General features: G+C 43.2%; 1 protein-coding gene across 4 annotated transcripts in view; it reads left to right on the top strand.

Annotated features, from left to right (window-relative positions):
• The window catches only part of zc3h3 (zinc finger CCCH-type containing 3), a 343,469-nt gene that overhangs the window by 108,199 nt on the left and 221,258 nt on the right, over positions 1 to 14,012 (top strand). For all 4 annotated transcript variants that reach the window (XR_010975023.1, XM_068031413.1, XM_068031412.1 and 1 more), the window contains exon 4: positions 5,344 to 5,503. Coding sequence is in view for 3 of the 4 variants with exons in the window: in XM_068031413.1 (XP_067887514.1) it covers positions 5,344 to 5,503 (160 nt within the window). In the remaining variant the exon portion in view is untranslated. The remainder of the gene's footprint in view (positions 1 to 5,343; positions 5,504 to 14,012) is intronic.

Below are 14,012 nucleotides of genomic sequence, written 5' to 3'. Positions count from 1 at the left end.
TATCCTGAGACTGTGCGCCCATGTTTTTGATTCCCTGACCAGCAGAAACAATCTCTGTGTCTACCCTATCCAGCCCCTTCAGAGTCTTGTATGTTTCAATGAGATCGCCTCTCATTCTTCTAAACTTGCATTATTGTCCAAGGCATAGAATATAAGACAAGTGAGGTTATGCTGGTACTGTATAAAATTGTAGTTAGTCCACAGCTGGAGTAATGTGTGCAGTTCTGATTGCATTATAGGAAAGATGTGATTGCACTGGAGAGGGTACAAAAGGGACATACAAGGATGTTGCCTGGGCTGAGAAAAGATTGGACTGGGTAGGGTTGTTTTTTTGGAACAGAGGAGGCTGAGGGGAGACCTAAGTAAAGTGTACAAAATTATGAGGGGTCTAGATAGAGTGGATAGGAAGGGCCTATTCCCCTTGTTTGAGGGGTCCATAACCAGGGGGGCATAGATTTCGGGTAAGATGTAGGCTTAGAGGGGATTTGAGGGGAGCTCTTTTCACACAGAGTGTGGTGGGGATCTGGAACTCACTGCCTGAAAGGGTAGTAGAAGCAGAAACTCTCATAACATTTAAAAAGTACTTGGATATGCACGTGAAGTGCTGTAACATACAAGGCTACGGACCAAGAGCTGGAAAGTGGGATTAGGTTGGGTGGCTCCTTGTTAGCAGGCCGAATGACGACCTTCCATGCTGTAAATTTCTATGATTCTATGACATTAAAGCCATAGAGTAGATTCAGCATTCAGCTGTTCTCCTCTACCTCAATAATGCATTTTACCACCACCCCACCAAGCTTCAGAACAACAGGTTTGTTAGGCCTGGTGTCCATTGCATATTCTTTGTATTTCAAATCCTTGAAGTGCAACATAATTGAGGCTTTTCAAACTGCAGAGGCACAATCGATCAGCCTACTGTAACCGTGGAATGTGAAGCTTCCAATTCCACACTAGCCTGTCTGAGGTTGCCAAATTGTGAACCGTTTTATGCTGCTGACCCTTGCCCCTGAGGAAATGGGTTAAGACTGAGCAAAGTAATTTCGTAAAGCACCCTTTCAAGCAGAGAAGACTCTCATCCCTTCAGTTCTCGTGCAAAAGACCATTCTGCTGTCTAGGCAGCACACTCTGGTCCTTATTCTTCCCTCTCTCTCCTTACTTTCATTTTAATATTTCATTAAATAACCCTGTATTCTTCCTCTTTCTTTTCTTGTGTTTTAGATCTGTGTTAATATTATAAACAGATCAATTCAATTTTTCTTGCAGTTTGAAAAAAGCACAATTATGTTGTATTTCCCATGGATTTAGAATAAAAGAGTTTTTAACAATAGAAAAAGGGCATTAGGCCAAATGAAGCTGTCCCGTTTCAATAGCACTCAATCCCATCTACCTACTATCTTTCAATCACTTCTTGCTCCAGAAACAGGTCTAATTGCCTCTTGATCATCTTTTTTATGCCTGCTTCAGTGGCCATACCTACCACTATATTCTCCAACTGTACTTGGATGAAAAAGTCCCCTCTGCCTTCCCTTTTGCTTCTGGCTTCCTAATTTTTAACTCATATTCAACTGACAAATAATTTAGATATGTCATGTTGTTCGAGGCCCCGGAGAGTAAATGACCAGAGAGCTCAGACCATTTGATACTTAATCTCCACTCTGGGATGGTGATTATTTAGCTGAACATTCTGTATGCATCTGTCAAAGTCATGAGGGCCATGTCAGTCTGGTGATGACAGCAGTACAGCTTTATAAGCAAGAGACTGTAGGTTGGATACTGCTCTCAATGTGCAGTTTCAGCGGTTTCTGTCTTGCCCACTTATGTACTACTGGTCTCTCTTTTTTTCTCCTGTCATGATGAATAGTGTTCATAACCTGCTCAATAACACTAACACAGTATTGCTCTTCCTCTCTTGCTACAATAATGTTCTTAATTAGGAGAATCTAATGAGATCGATTAGTCATTAGCCCTGACCTCGTTGGCCTGTGGTGTGTTGTCAGCTGATAACAGGGGAGCTCAGAATATTGTTGGTAATAAAAAAAAAAAATGTGAGCGCTTGGTTAGAGTGATATGTGTCACTGTGGAATTGGAATATTTTATAACCAATAATTGTCAAATTGAGGTGGTCTTGCAATGAGCTACTGCTGCTGTCTGTCAACAAGGAGGCCTCACTCCACAGGCACCACTACTGAAGGTAAACTCACCCGTCTTCCCAGATCTAGTAACAGTGGAAAGTCGGGTTTTGTTAGATTGCCTGGTGCATTGTCTGTTTCTGGACCTCCATGGACAGCCCAGTGGATGCGCTGAGTCAAGTTGAGAGAGCCTGCGTTCCGGTGTCAGATAGAAAATGCCACAGTACTTTGTGCGCATGCAGTCTATAGATTAGTATTACTTACTAAAGAATAAGCTAGTTTTTGATTCCAAAGTTGTCTCACGCTGAGGATGGTGCCAATGTAGATGCAGAAGAGTGGCATTCATAGGTTGCTGTTCCCAGGCTTGCTTACACCTTAACCATATACGCAAGTGCCTTTAATATAGCATTCTATCTCTAATAGGGTTCAGACAAGCCTGACCAAGCAAGTACTGGCCTTTCATAATACTTAACCCATCCTGATACTGTGGGTACTAGATTATTGTAGTAATGTGAACAGCTGTAAGGATATTTTTTTCTTGGCAAATTTTCCCTCCCCTGTTCCTGAAGGTGCTTTATTGATCAGTTCACCTCTTGTACCTCATCAGAATGGTTATTTATTTGGGAATCCTGATCGTATTGAGTATCGCTATCGAGCCCATTCTGTCTTCACTCAACATTCAAAATCATGAATGGTTTTGTTAAAGTAAATAAGAAATTCCTTCTGGTGGCAGAAGTGTCAGTAAGCAGAAGACACCGATTACAAAGTAATTGTCAAAATAACTAGAGGCGACAGGAGGGGTAAATCATTAACACACTGAGTTATTGTCATCTGGAATGCACTGCCTGAAAAGGTGGTAGAAGCAGATTCAATAGTAACATTAAAAAATTCAAAATTGGATACATACCTAAAGGAAAAAAATTAACAGGGCTATGGGGAAAAAGCAGGGGAATGGGACAAATTAGATAGCCAGCACAGGCATGGTGGGCTGAATGATCTCCTGTGCTGTATCAGTCCATAGTTTGCTCTCGCTCTCTCCCCTCTCTTTCTCCCTCTCTCTCTCTCATACGTGCATGGGCACTCACCCGTCCATCTGCTGTTGCTGGACAGCAGTCAGATGTGGATCCTTTGCCCGGCTGGATCCCTACACCATGCCCTCCTAACCTGGGTGATGAGGTCACATGTAGCATCTGTACTGCAGTCCCAGTTAAGATTACTTCAATCGGCATAAACCAGGGACTGAACCCTTGTTGGCCTGAATGCTTAACCTACTTCATAAATTCACTGAGCTATCAAGGAACCTCAAGTGTTCAATTGTGAGGAAAGGTCAAAGAAGTTGTCTTTTTTCAAGGTGACCTGTTTAAAATTTTCAAGATTAGTAACAGAACAAAGTTGATCCAGGCAAATTGTTCAAGTACCAGGGTAAAAATGTTTTTTTAAATTGTAGTCAAAAATGGTGCTGAGAGGCAGAATATGTGGAATAAGCAATCAAGGAAGGACATTGAAACAGTATAAATTAGGTTCTGGAGAGAGTGTGGTTTGAGGAATATAGCAAAAACAGAAAAATAGGGGAGTTTTGTGGGAAAAGGACAGGCTTGTTCCTATTCTAAACTCAATTCTTCATAATGTCTGAATTATGCAATGACATGCTTCCCCTCTAGTGCATAAAAAAGGCAGGAAAACCTAGCTTGTACAGGGCTCCATCCTTCACCATCAGGACATCTGTTATTGATTGTGAGGAGAGTGCAACAGATTTGTGATCTTGCACTAACAAAAGAGTAGAAAAACCATGTGCTGAGAGGGAAGGCTGAGAGCAGTCAAAAATTGGGTGGGTCCCTCATGCCTCTTCCTGTTAGTAAAAATCCTTTTGTTCTTCTGGTGAAATGTTTGAGGGAGGAATACATTGCATCTCAGACTACAATTACTCAATGCGAACTTCATTTATGACATCCAAGTGTGTCACCTGATTGGTCAGCCTGTTACTCTGTTGAAACACTGGCGTAGAATATAAGGCACAGATTTACACTTGCAATTTTCCCATGTAATAAGGTTCTAATCAAAATTAGAAAAAAAACTTAAGTGTTAGCATTCTGAAAGCAAAACCGAAAATAATGGAAATACATTGGTCAATCTTGAATTTTCGATAACAATTGTGAACCTTTATCTGAGCTTTTTTTATTTGTTCATGGGATGTGGGCATTGCTGGCTACACTAACATTTATTGCCCATCCCTAATTGCCCTTGAGAAGGTGGTGGTGAGCTGCTGCAGTCCTTGGGGTATAGGTACACCGACAGTGCTGTTAGGAAGTTCCAGGATTTTGACCCAGTAAACCTGTAAGACAGTTGAGTGAGGGATGGGAAAATGGTAATTGATTTTAGTTGTTGAAATACAAAACTGTCAGGAGATCTTGAGAAAAACAGAAAACAGCTTCTTATTTTAGTTTGTACTCAGTATGTGGTCAAAGCTGGTAGGGGGGTGCTTCTATTGACCATTCCTTACTAGGGAATGTCATAGAGCATTATGAGGCAGCCATTTAGTGTGGGACCAGACCTGCGTGCAGACAAGAGCTGGTGGATTCTCTTCCCTGAAGAGCTTTAGTGAACCAGTGGATTTTTGCAACAATCCAGCAGCTTTCATATTCATTCTTTCAGAGACCAGTCCACAAATTGACATAGGAACAGGTGTAGGCCATTCAGCCCCTTGAATCTATTCTACCATTCAGTTAGATCATGGCTGATTTGTATCTCAACTCTATTTACCTGCTTTGGTTCCATATCTCTTAATGCCCTTAACTAACAAAAATCTATCAGACCAGTTTTGAAATTTACAATTGATCTAGCTTCAGCAGCTTCTTGCGGGTAAGATTTCCAGATTCCTACTACCTTTTGAGTGAAGAAGCGCATCCTGACATCACCCATGGATTGCCTCGTTCAAATTTTAAGGTGATGTCCCTTTGTTCTGGGCTCCTCCACCAGAGGAAATAGTTATTCCATATCCACCCTGTCAAATCCTTCAGCCCGGATTATTAAATTCAGTTTTACAGGGCATGGTGAGAGTTGAACACCTCTTGGTTACGAATCCAGTGCCATAACCCACTAGGCTACTGCACCTGTAAAATGGGATTTTTTTTTCCTGTTAATCCTCATTGTCTTCATTTCTCCATTAGTGTGTTTAAGTTATTTATTCATAAAATGCTTTTTAATGTTTGTGCAGGTCTGAGTTCCTCATTCTCTGTGAAGAGCCCTTCAAACAACCGATTAATCAATACAAGGTATAAAATAGTAAAGAAGAATGAAGGCTATAATAGTTCTTTGCCAGCAGCCTCATACAGCATTTCCTGGAAGACCAGGAAGGTCAACAGCTCCAGCTTAAGGTAATCTTGTGTTTCAAAACTAATTGAGCATAGTTACTGTATTCACTGCAGTGCCCTATGGGGTGAAGATTTTAATAGTAGAAGCAGAAGACATCACAACTCTGACCTTGCCTGAGGTCCACACAAACGTACTTTCAGTAGAAGGTACTGAGTTACAATCAGGAGCAGATCTTCAGCTGATTTTATTTGTTCTGTCCCAGGACTGCTGTACCCAATTGTAACACCTCTACCGCCGCACTGTTTGAGTTTAAACAAATCTGGGCTGAAGGGCTCAGTTATTCCTTGGGTAAACTCACTTAGCCATTGAGAGAACTTTCTCATCTGATCTTCATAAACCAATTTAATCCTTGCAGGCTTCCCCATCCTTAATGGTCCTTAGCTGTACCAAATGTGCATTTTGCTTCTTTGCATTAAGTTTCTGTGATTTTGGCCAACTAAAAAGTTAACTTATGAGCCAGAACAATATACACCAAATTCTTCATGGCAATATTTCCAAATCCTTGATCCTTCCTAGTTTTCATTACTTTATGCTGTTTATTATAGGCTAATCAAACATCTTTCCCTCTCTTTTTTTTTGTTGCCCTTTAAAAATAACCCCTGCAATGAGGTCAGACAGAAATGAGAATCACAATATTCCATCTGTGAAAGTCATTTGAGTGAAGTTGATCCCTGTAAAAAAAAAAAGGGTGGATTACAAACTCACAGCCCATTACTGTAATTGCTGCTTCAGCTGTGTGGTGAACCTTGAAACTTTTTTAACTGGTAACATGGGCATCAGTTGTGGCACTTTTAATAAGCATTTCCTGTTTACTTTAAGTTCAAGTCATTTGCTTTAATTCCACCGCTGTTATGCTGTTTAACACTTTGAAGCATTTTTTTTTACCTTTCAAGGTGTCCCTATCGTTTTTATAAGTAGTTGTATATTTATAGAACTTTTGCAGGAATAAAGCTATAGTAAATCAAAATGCAAAACATCAGTCATTATAATGCAGCCCTGTGAATACAGTATTTTTGATTGGAATTATCCAATAATTTGAATTAAGAAACAAATAACACAGCAAAGCAGAAATTCAGTACTAAAAAAATTGAATGATCAAATTTCAATTAAACAACGTAAGAGGAAAACTGTGAAACCGTCTAATAATAAGCAATCAGCTACAACCATTTAGAAAGGAACTTTTGTGTATCACCCATGTCATTGCTTGCAGTAATTTAAGTCTTTTTGATGACAGCAAGAGTGTCGTGCTATGTAGTGCATAGTGTATGACACAGTAACTAAAAGTGTTTTCCATCTTGGAAGCCCTTTCCTAATAGGTGAAAAGGGACCACCTTGAAGAGAGGCTGTCTGTTGTTCAGTTGGAAAATGTATTTTGCCAGGCCCGCCCCTTTTTAATGCCCTGATATGTTATCTGAGTGGGGGGGATTTTTCTAAGCAGGCACAGACTGAATTAAGTGGAGGGTAGTCACTGTTGCTGAAGAAAGTTTAAGATCATTCTGTTGTAAATTGGTGCTGTTTGGCTCAAAATTTATTTACACAGTCAGATGTTAATGTAGCCGATGCTTTCAGGCATAATCTATGTGCCTGATGAAAGAGTAAATAAATATATACTAGCTGATCTATCGTGATGTTATGAATGGTGATTTAAGAAACAAACTCCTTTAGAAGAATGAGGAATGTTATGCCATGTGTACAATGTATTGTAAGTAATACTGATTTACAGTGACTAAATCAAATTCTGTCTCTGCATGGTATTCTCAGTATTTTGGGGATTTAATTTCACGCTTCTATTAATTTTCCCTTGCAATCAGTAAATTCATGGCCTTGATTATATGATAGCCATGATACAATTGAAGATGGTAGGCAGCATGTGGAAGATTGGAGGTCAATTCGGCAGTACTTATTGAGATGTTGACATTTGGTAGAATTAGGTCAGTAGGGTCTTGTGGGATGGGTTCTGGGGTCTGCCAGCACAGTGAGGGGTATCCCAAGACATAATATCCAGCTTGTAGAGCATTGCGAATGAATATCCTGAGGCACAATTGGATTAGGTAAAGGTTGTTCTTGATCTAGGGCCATTAAAGGATAGGCAGAATCTAGAAATATAGAACATTTACACCACAAAAGGAAGCCATTCCGCCATTGTATCTCTGTTGGCTGAAAAAGAGCTCTATCCAGCCTGATCCCACTTTTAAACTCTGATCCGTAGCACTGTCGATTATGTAGTTCAAGTGCATATTCAAGTATTTTTTCAATATGATGAGCGTTTCTGCCTCTACAACTCTTTCAGTCAAGGAGTTCCAGACCCCCACCAGCCTCTGGATGAAAACATTTCTTCTGCCCCTAATCCTTCTGCCAGTTACATCAAATCTATGCTTCCTTGTTATTGATCTCTTTATGAAGGAACGTAGGACCTTCCTCTCCACTCTTATCAAGACCCTTCATAATTTTATACACTGTAATTAAATCTGCCCTCAGCCTCCTCTGTTCCAAAGAAAACAACCCCAGCCTATCCAATCTTTCCTCATTGCTACGAGTTTCCATTCTGGCAACATTCTCATAAATCTCCTCTGCATACTCTCTAGTGCAATCGCAGCCTGCCTATGATATGTTGACCAGAACTCTAGTTGTGGCCTAATTAGCACTTTATACAGTTTGAGCATGATCTTCCTAGTCTTACAATCTATTCCTTAGCTAGGAAACAAAAGTATCCCACATGCCTTCTTAACCACCTTATCTACCTGTCCTGCTACCTTCAGGGATCTGTAGACATGCAACCCAAGGTCTCTCTGTTCCTCTTCACCTCAGCATCCTATCATTTATTGTACCCTTGCTTTGTCCGCCCTACCCAAATGCATTGCTTCACACTTCTCCGAGTTGAATTCCATTTGCCACTTTGTTGGATCCAGAAGTATATTAGTATGAAGTGGGCATAGAACAATCAGACTGCACCTGCTCATTTTGGCCCTTCAGTTTGCCTTCACTGTGTGCTTGACTTCCTACTGGTAGACAGTTCTGGTCTTAGGAGACCTTGATGGTTATTATATTTTAATTTTTATTTCCTGCCCTTTTTAACACCCAAGGAAAATAACAAGTGAAATTTGTGTGTGGGCTTTAACAGTCGTTTGAGTGGTGTTTAGCTTCAGTTATGGGGTTGCTAATCTTTCATAGCATTTGGGAGTTGATTCTTGCATATCCTAGCCCAACAGAGAGGGAATTTGGGACTTGGCAGCGATAGGCAGTGGAATGTTGATTTGATATACTGGAACTTTCCTGTAGTTTTTTTTTATTCATTCATTCATTTATTGCCCATCCCTAATTGCCCTTGAGAAGATGGTGGTGAGGTGCCTTCTTAAACTGCTGCAGTCCATGTGAGGTAGGTACACCTGCAGTGCTGTTAGGAGGGGAGTTTCAGGATTTTGACCAAGCGACAGTGAAGGAACGGCGATATAGTTCCAAGTCAGGATGGTATGTGACTTGGAGGGGAACTTGCAGGTGGTGGTGTTCCCATGCATTTGCTGCCCTTGTCCTTTGAGAGGCATAGAGTTATATAGCACAGAAACAGGCCCTTCGGCCCATTGTGTCTGTGCCGGCCAACAAGCACCTAACTATTCTAATCCCATTTTCCAGCACTTGGCCCGTAGCCTTGTATGCTATGATGTTTCAAGTGCTCATCTAAATACTACTTAAATGTTGTGAGGGTTCCTGCCTCTGCCACCCCTTCTGGCAGTGCATTCCAGATTTCAAATGCCCTCTGGGTGAAAACATTTTTCCTCAAATCCCCCCTAAACCACCTTCCCCTTACCTTAAATCTATGTCCCCTGGTTATTGACCCCTCCGCTAAAGGAAAAAGTCTCTTCCTATCTAACCTATCAATGCCCCACCTAATTTTGTATACCTCAATCAAGTCCCCCCTCAGCCTTCTCTGCTCTAAGGAAACAACCCTAGCCTTTTCAGTCTCTCTTCATAGCTGAAATGCTCCAGCCCAGGCAACATACTGGTGAATCTCCTCTGCACCCTCTCCAGTGCAATCACATCCTTCCTATAATGTGGTGCCCATAACTGTACACAGTACTCCAGCTGTGGCCTAGCTAGCATTTTATACAGCTCCATCATAACCTCCCTGCTCTTATATTCTATGCCTCGGCTAATAAAGGCAGGTATCCCATATGCCTTCCTAAACACCTTATCTATCTGTGCTGCTGCCTTCAGTGATCTATGGTCAAGTACAGCAAGGTCCCTCTGACCTTCTGTACTTCCTAGGGTCCTACCACTCATTGTATATTCCCTTGCCTTGTTCGTCTTCCCAAAATGCATCACCTCACACTTCTCAGGATTAAATTCCATTTGCCACTGCTCTGCCCATCTTACCAGCCCATCTATATCGTCCTGTAATCTAAGGCTTTCCTCCTCACTATTTACCACACCACCAATTTTCGTGTCATCTGTGAATTTACTTATCATACCTCCTATATTCACGTCTAAATCATTAATGAACACTACAAACAGCAAGAGTCCCAGCACAGATTCCTGTGGTACACCACTGGTCACAGGCTTCCACTCACAAAAACAAGCCTCTGCCTCCTGCCACTAAGCCACTTTTGGATCCAAATTGCCCTGGATCCCATGGGCTCTTACCTTCTTAACCAATCTCCCATGCGGGACCTTATCAAAAGCCTTCCTGAAGTCAACTGCTTTATGCTCATCTACACATCTAGTCACCTCCTCGAAAAATTCAGTCAAATTAGTTAGACACGATCTCGCCCTGACTAAGCCATGTTGACTATCTCTGACTAATCCCTGCCTCTCCAAGTGGAAATTAATTCTGTCCCACAGAACATATTCCAATAGTTTCCCAACCACTGATGTTCGACTCACTGGCCTGTAATTACCTGGTCTATCCCTACTACCTTTCTTGAGTAATGGTACCACATTTGCTGTCCTCCAGTCCTCTGGCACCTCTCTCGTGGCCAGAGAGGGTCTGAATATTTGTGTGAGAGCCTCTGCTATCTCCTCCCTTGCCTCACATAACAACCTGGGATACATCTCATCTGGGCCTGGGGATTTATCCACTTTTAAGCCTGCTAAAACATCCAGATCCTGTTTTATCATATTGAAATCGGCCTTCCCCCAATTCAGTAACTTTATTTCCAGTCCATCTTTGTCCTTTTCCATAACTACCTTAAATCTTAGAGTTGTGTTCGCTATCCTCTAAATGCTTCCCCACTGACATTTCTACCACTTGTCCAGCTTCATTCCCTAGGATTAGGTCTAGTACTGCCCCTTCTCTTATAGGACTTTCTACATACTGGCTCAAAAAGCTCTCCTGTATGCATTTTAAGAATTCCGCCCCCTTCAAGCCTTTTGCACTAAGACTATCCCAGTTAATATTGGGGAAGTTGAAATCCCCTGCTATTATTACCCTATTATTTTTACACCTGTCTGAGATTTGCCGACATATCTGCTCCTCTATCTCTCCCTGACTGTTTGGAGGCCTGTAGTACATGCTCAGCCAAGTGATTGCCCCCTTTTTGTTTTTAAGTTCTACCCATATGGCCTCATTTGAGGAACCTTCTAAGATGTCATCCATCCTTACTGCAGTAATTAACTCCTTAATCAACAGTGCAATGCCACCTCGTCTTTTATCCCCTCCCCTGTCACGTCTGAAGATTCTATACCCTGGAATATTGAGTTGCCAGTCCTGCCCCTCCCTCAACCATGTCTCTGTGATAGCAATAATATCATAATCCCATGTGCTAATCAATGCCCTTAATTCATCTGCATTATTAGTAAGACTTGTTGGTTTAAAATAAATGCAATCCAGTCTTGCGTTTTTCACTTGTGCCTTAACAGGTCTATTTTTGATCTGCCTTCCAGAATGACTCAGTTTCTCTTCTATATTTGACTGTGCATCACCCCCTCCTGTACCTCCACTATGTATCCCATTCCCCTGCCAAATTAGTTTAAACCCCCCCCCCCCCCCCCCCCACCTCCCCACAACAACACTAGCACACCTCCCAGCAAGGATGTTGTTCCCATTCCGGTTCACGTGCAACCCGTCCAACTTGTACGGGTCTCACCTTTGCCAGAAACAGACCCAGTGATCCAGGAAACTAAAGCCCTCCCTCCTGCACCATGTCCTCAGCCACGCATTCATCTGCTCTATCCCGCTATTCCTATACTCAGTTGCATTTGGCATTGGGAGTAATCCAGAGATTACAACCTTTGAAGTCCTGCTTTTTAATCTGCTCCCTAAATTCTTGTTGCAGGACCTCATCCCTCTTTCTACTTATGTCGTTGGTACTAACGTGTACCACGACCTCTGACTGCTCACCCTCCCTCTTCAGAATGTCCTGCAGCCAGTCCGTGACATCCTTGACCCTAGCACCAGGGAGGCAGCATATCATCCTGGAGTCATGTTTGCAGCCACAGAAACGCCTGTCTGTATCCCTTACGATCGAATCCCCTATCACTATAGCTCTTCTACCCCTTTTCCTGCCCTGCTGTGCGGCAAAGCCATCCGTGGTGCCACGAACTTGTTGCTGCTTTCCCCTGGGAATCCATCTCCCCCCCAACAGTATCCAAAGCGGTATATCTGTTTGAGAGGGGGATGGCCACAGGGGACTCCTGCACTACCTGCCTGCGCCTACTACTCCGCCTGGTGGTCACCCATCCCTTTTCTGCCTGTGCAGCCATTACCTGTGGTGGGCCCACCTCCCTAAATGTGCTATCCACGACATCCTCAGCATCATGGATGCTCCACAGTGAATCCACCCACAGCTCCAGCTCTGTAATGCGGGTAGCCAGTAGCTGTAGATGGATACACTTCCTGCACATGTGCCTGTCAGGGACACTGGAAGGGTCTCTGATTTCCCACATAGCACAGGAGGAGCATATCACGGGGCTGAGCTCTCCTGCCAAGACTTACCTTTTAGATTACTTAGTTACTCCCTTTCAAAAATACTATTTACACTAGAGGCCTTGTTCTACTCCAAACACTACCCACTACAATTTAAGTCCTTAATAAATTACACTAAATTAAAAACACACTTTAGTAGTGCTCACCTGATCACTTGAGGTTTTTTTTCAAAAAAAAGACTTCGCCCTCATTTTTGTAAGCTATTCTAGTTGGTAGAGATTATGGGTTTGGAAGGTGCTGTCGAAGGAGCCTTGGTGCATTGCTGCAGTGCATGTTGTAGATGGTACACACTGCTGCCATCAGTGGTGGAGGGAGTGAATGTTTGTGGATGGGGTGCCGATCAAGAGGGCTGCTTTGTCCTGGATGGTGTCGAGCTTCTTGAGTGTTGTTGGAGCTGCACTCATTCAGACAAGTGGAGAGTATTCCAAAACGCTCCAGACTTGTGCCTTGTAGATGGTGGACAGGCTTTGGGGAGCCAGGAGGTGAGTCACTCCCTGCAGGATTCCTAGCCTCTGACCTGCTCTTGCAGCCACGGTATTTATATGGCTATTCCAGTTCAGTTTCTGGTCAATGGTAGCCCCCAGGATGTTGATAGTGGGGGATTCAGCGATGGTAATGCCATTGAATGTCAAGGGGAGATGTTTAGATTCTCTCTTGTTGGAGATGGTCATTGCCTGGCACTTGTGTGGCGCAAATGTTACTTGTCATTTATCAGCCCAAGCCTGGATAGTGTCCAGGTCTTGCTGCATTCCTGCATGGACTGCTTCAATATCTGAGGAGCCACGAATGGTGCTGAACATTGTGCAGTCATCCCCACTTCTGACCTTGTGATTGAAGGAAGGTCATTGATGAAGCAGCTAAAGATGGTTTGTCCGAGGGCTCCTCTTCCTCTTTGGCCTCCTTGTCTCGGGAGACAATGGGTAAGTGCCTGGAGGTGGTCAGTGGTGCGTGAAGCAGTGCCCGGAGTAGCTATAAAGGCCAATTCGAGAGTGACAGACTCTTCCACAGGTGCTACAGATAAGATTGGTTGTCGGGGCTGTTACACAGTTGGCTCTCCCCTTGCGCTTCTGTCTTTTTTCCTGCCAACTGCTAAGTCTCTTCGACTCGCCACATTTTAGCCCCGCCTTTATGGCTGTCTATCAGCTCTGGCGATCGCTGGCAACTGACTCCCACGACTTGTGATCACTGTCACAGGACTTCATGTCGTGTTTGCAGACGTCTTTAAAGCGGAGACATGGACGGCCGGTAAGTCTGATACCAGTGACAAGCTCGCTTTGCAATGTGTCCTTGGAGATCCTGCCATCTTCCATGCGGCTCACGTGGCCAAGCCATCTCGAGCGCCGCTGACTAAGTAGGGTGTATATCCTGGGGATGTTGGCCACCTCGAGGACTTCTGTGTTGGAGATACGGTCCTGCCACCTGATGCCAAGGATTCTCCGGAGGCAGCAAAGATGGAATGAATTGAGACGTCGCTCTTGGCTGACATACGTTGTCCAGGCCTCGCTGCCGTAGAGCAAGGTACTGAAGACAGAGGCTTGAAAAACTCGGACTTTTGTGTTCTGTGTCAGTGCGCTGTTTTCCCACACTCTCTT

The sequence above is a fragment of the Heterodontus francisci genome, chromosome 5 (genome assembly GCF_036365525.1).
Source record: "Heterodontus francisci isolate sHetFra1 chromosome 5, sHetFra1.hap1, whole genome shotgun sequence".
In the NCBI taxonomy this organism is placed as follows: domain Eukaryota; kingdom Metazoa; phylum Chordata; class Chondrichthyes; order Heterodontiformes; family Heterodontidae; genus Heterodontus; species Heterodontus francisci.
The sequence above is the reverse complement of the archived record's forward strand: the minus strand, read 5'-3'. Positions and strand labels throughout refer to the sequence as shown.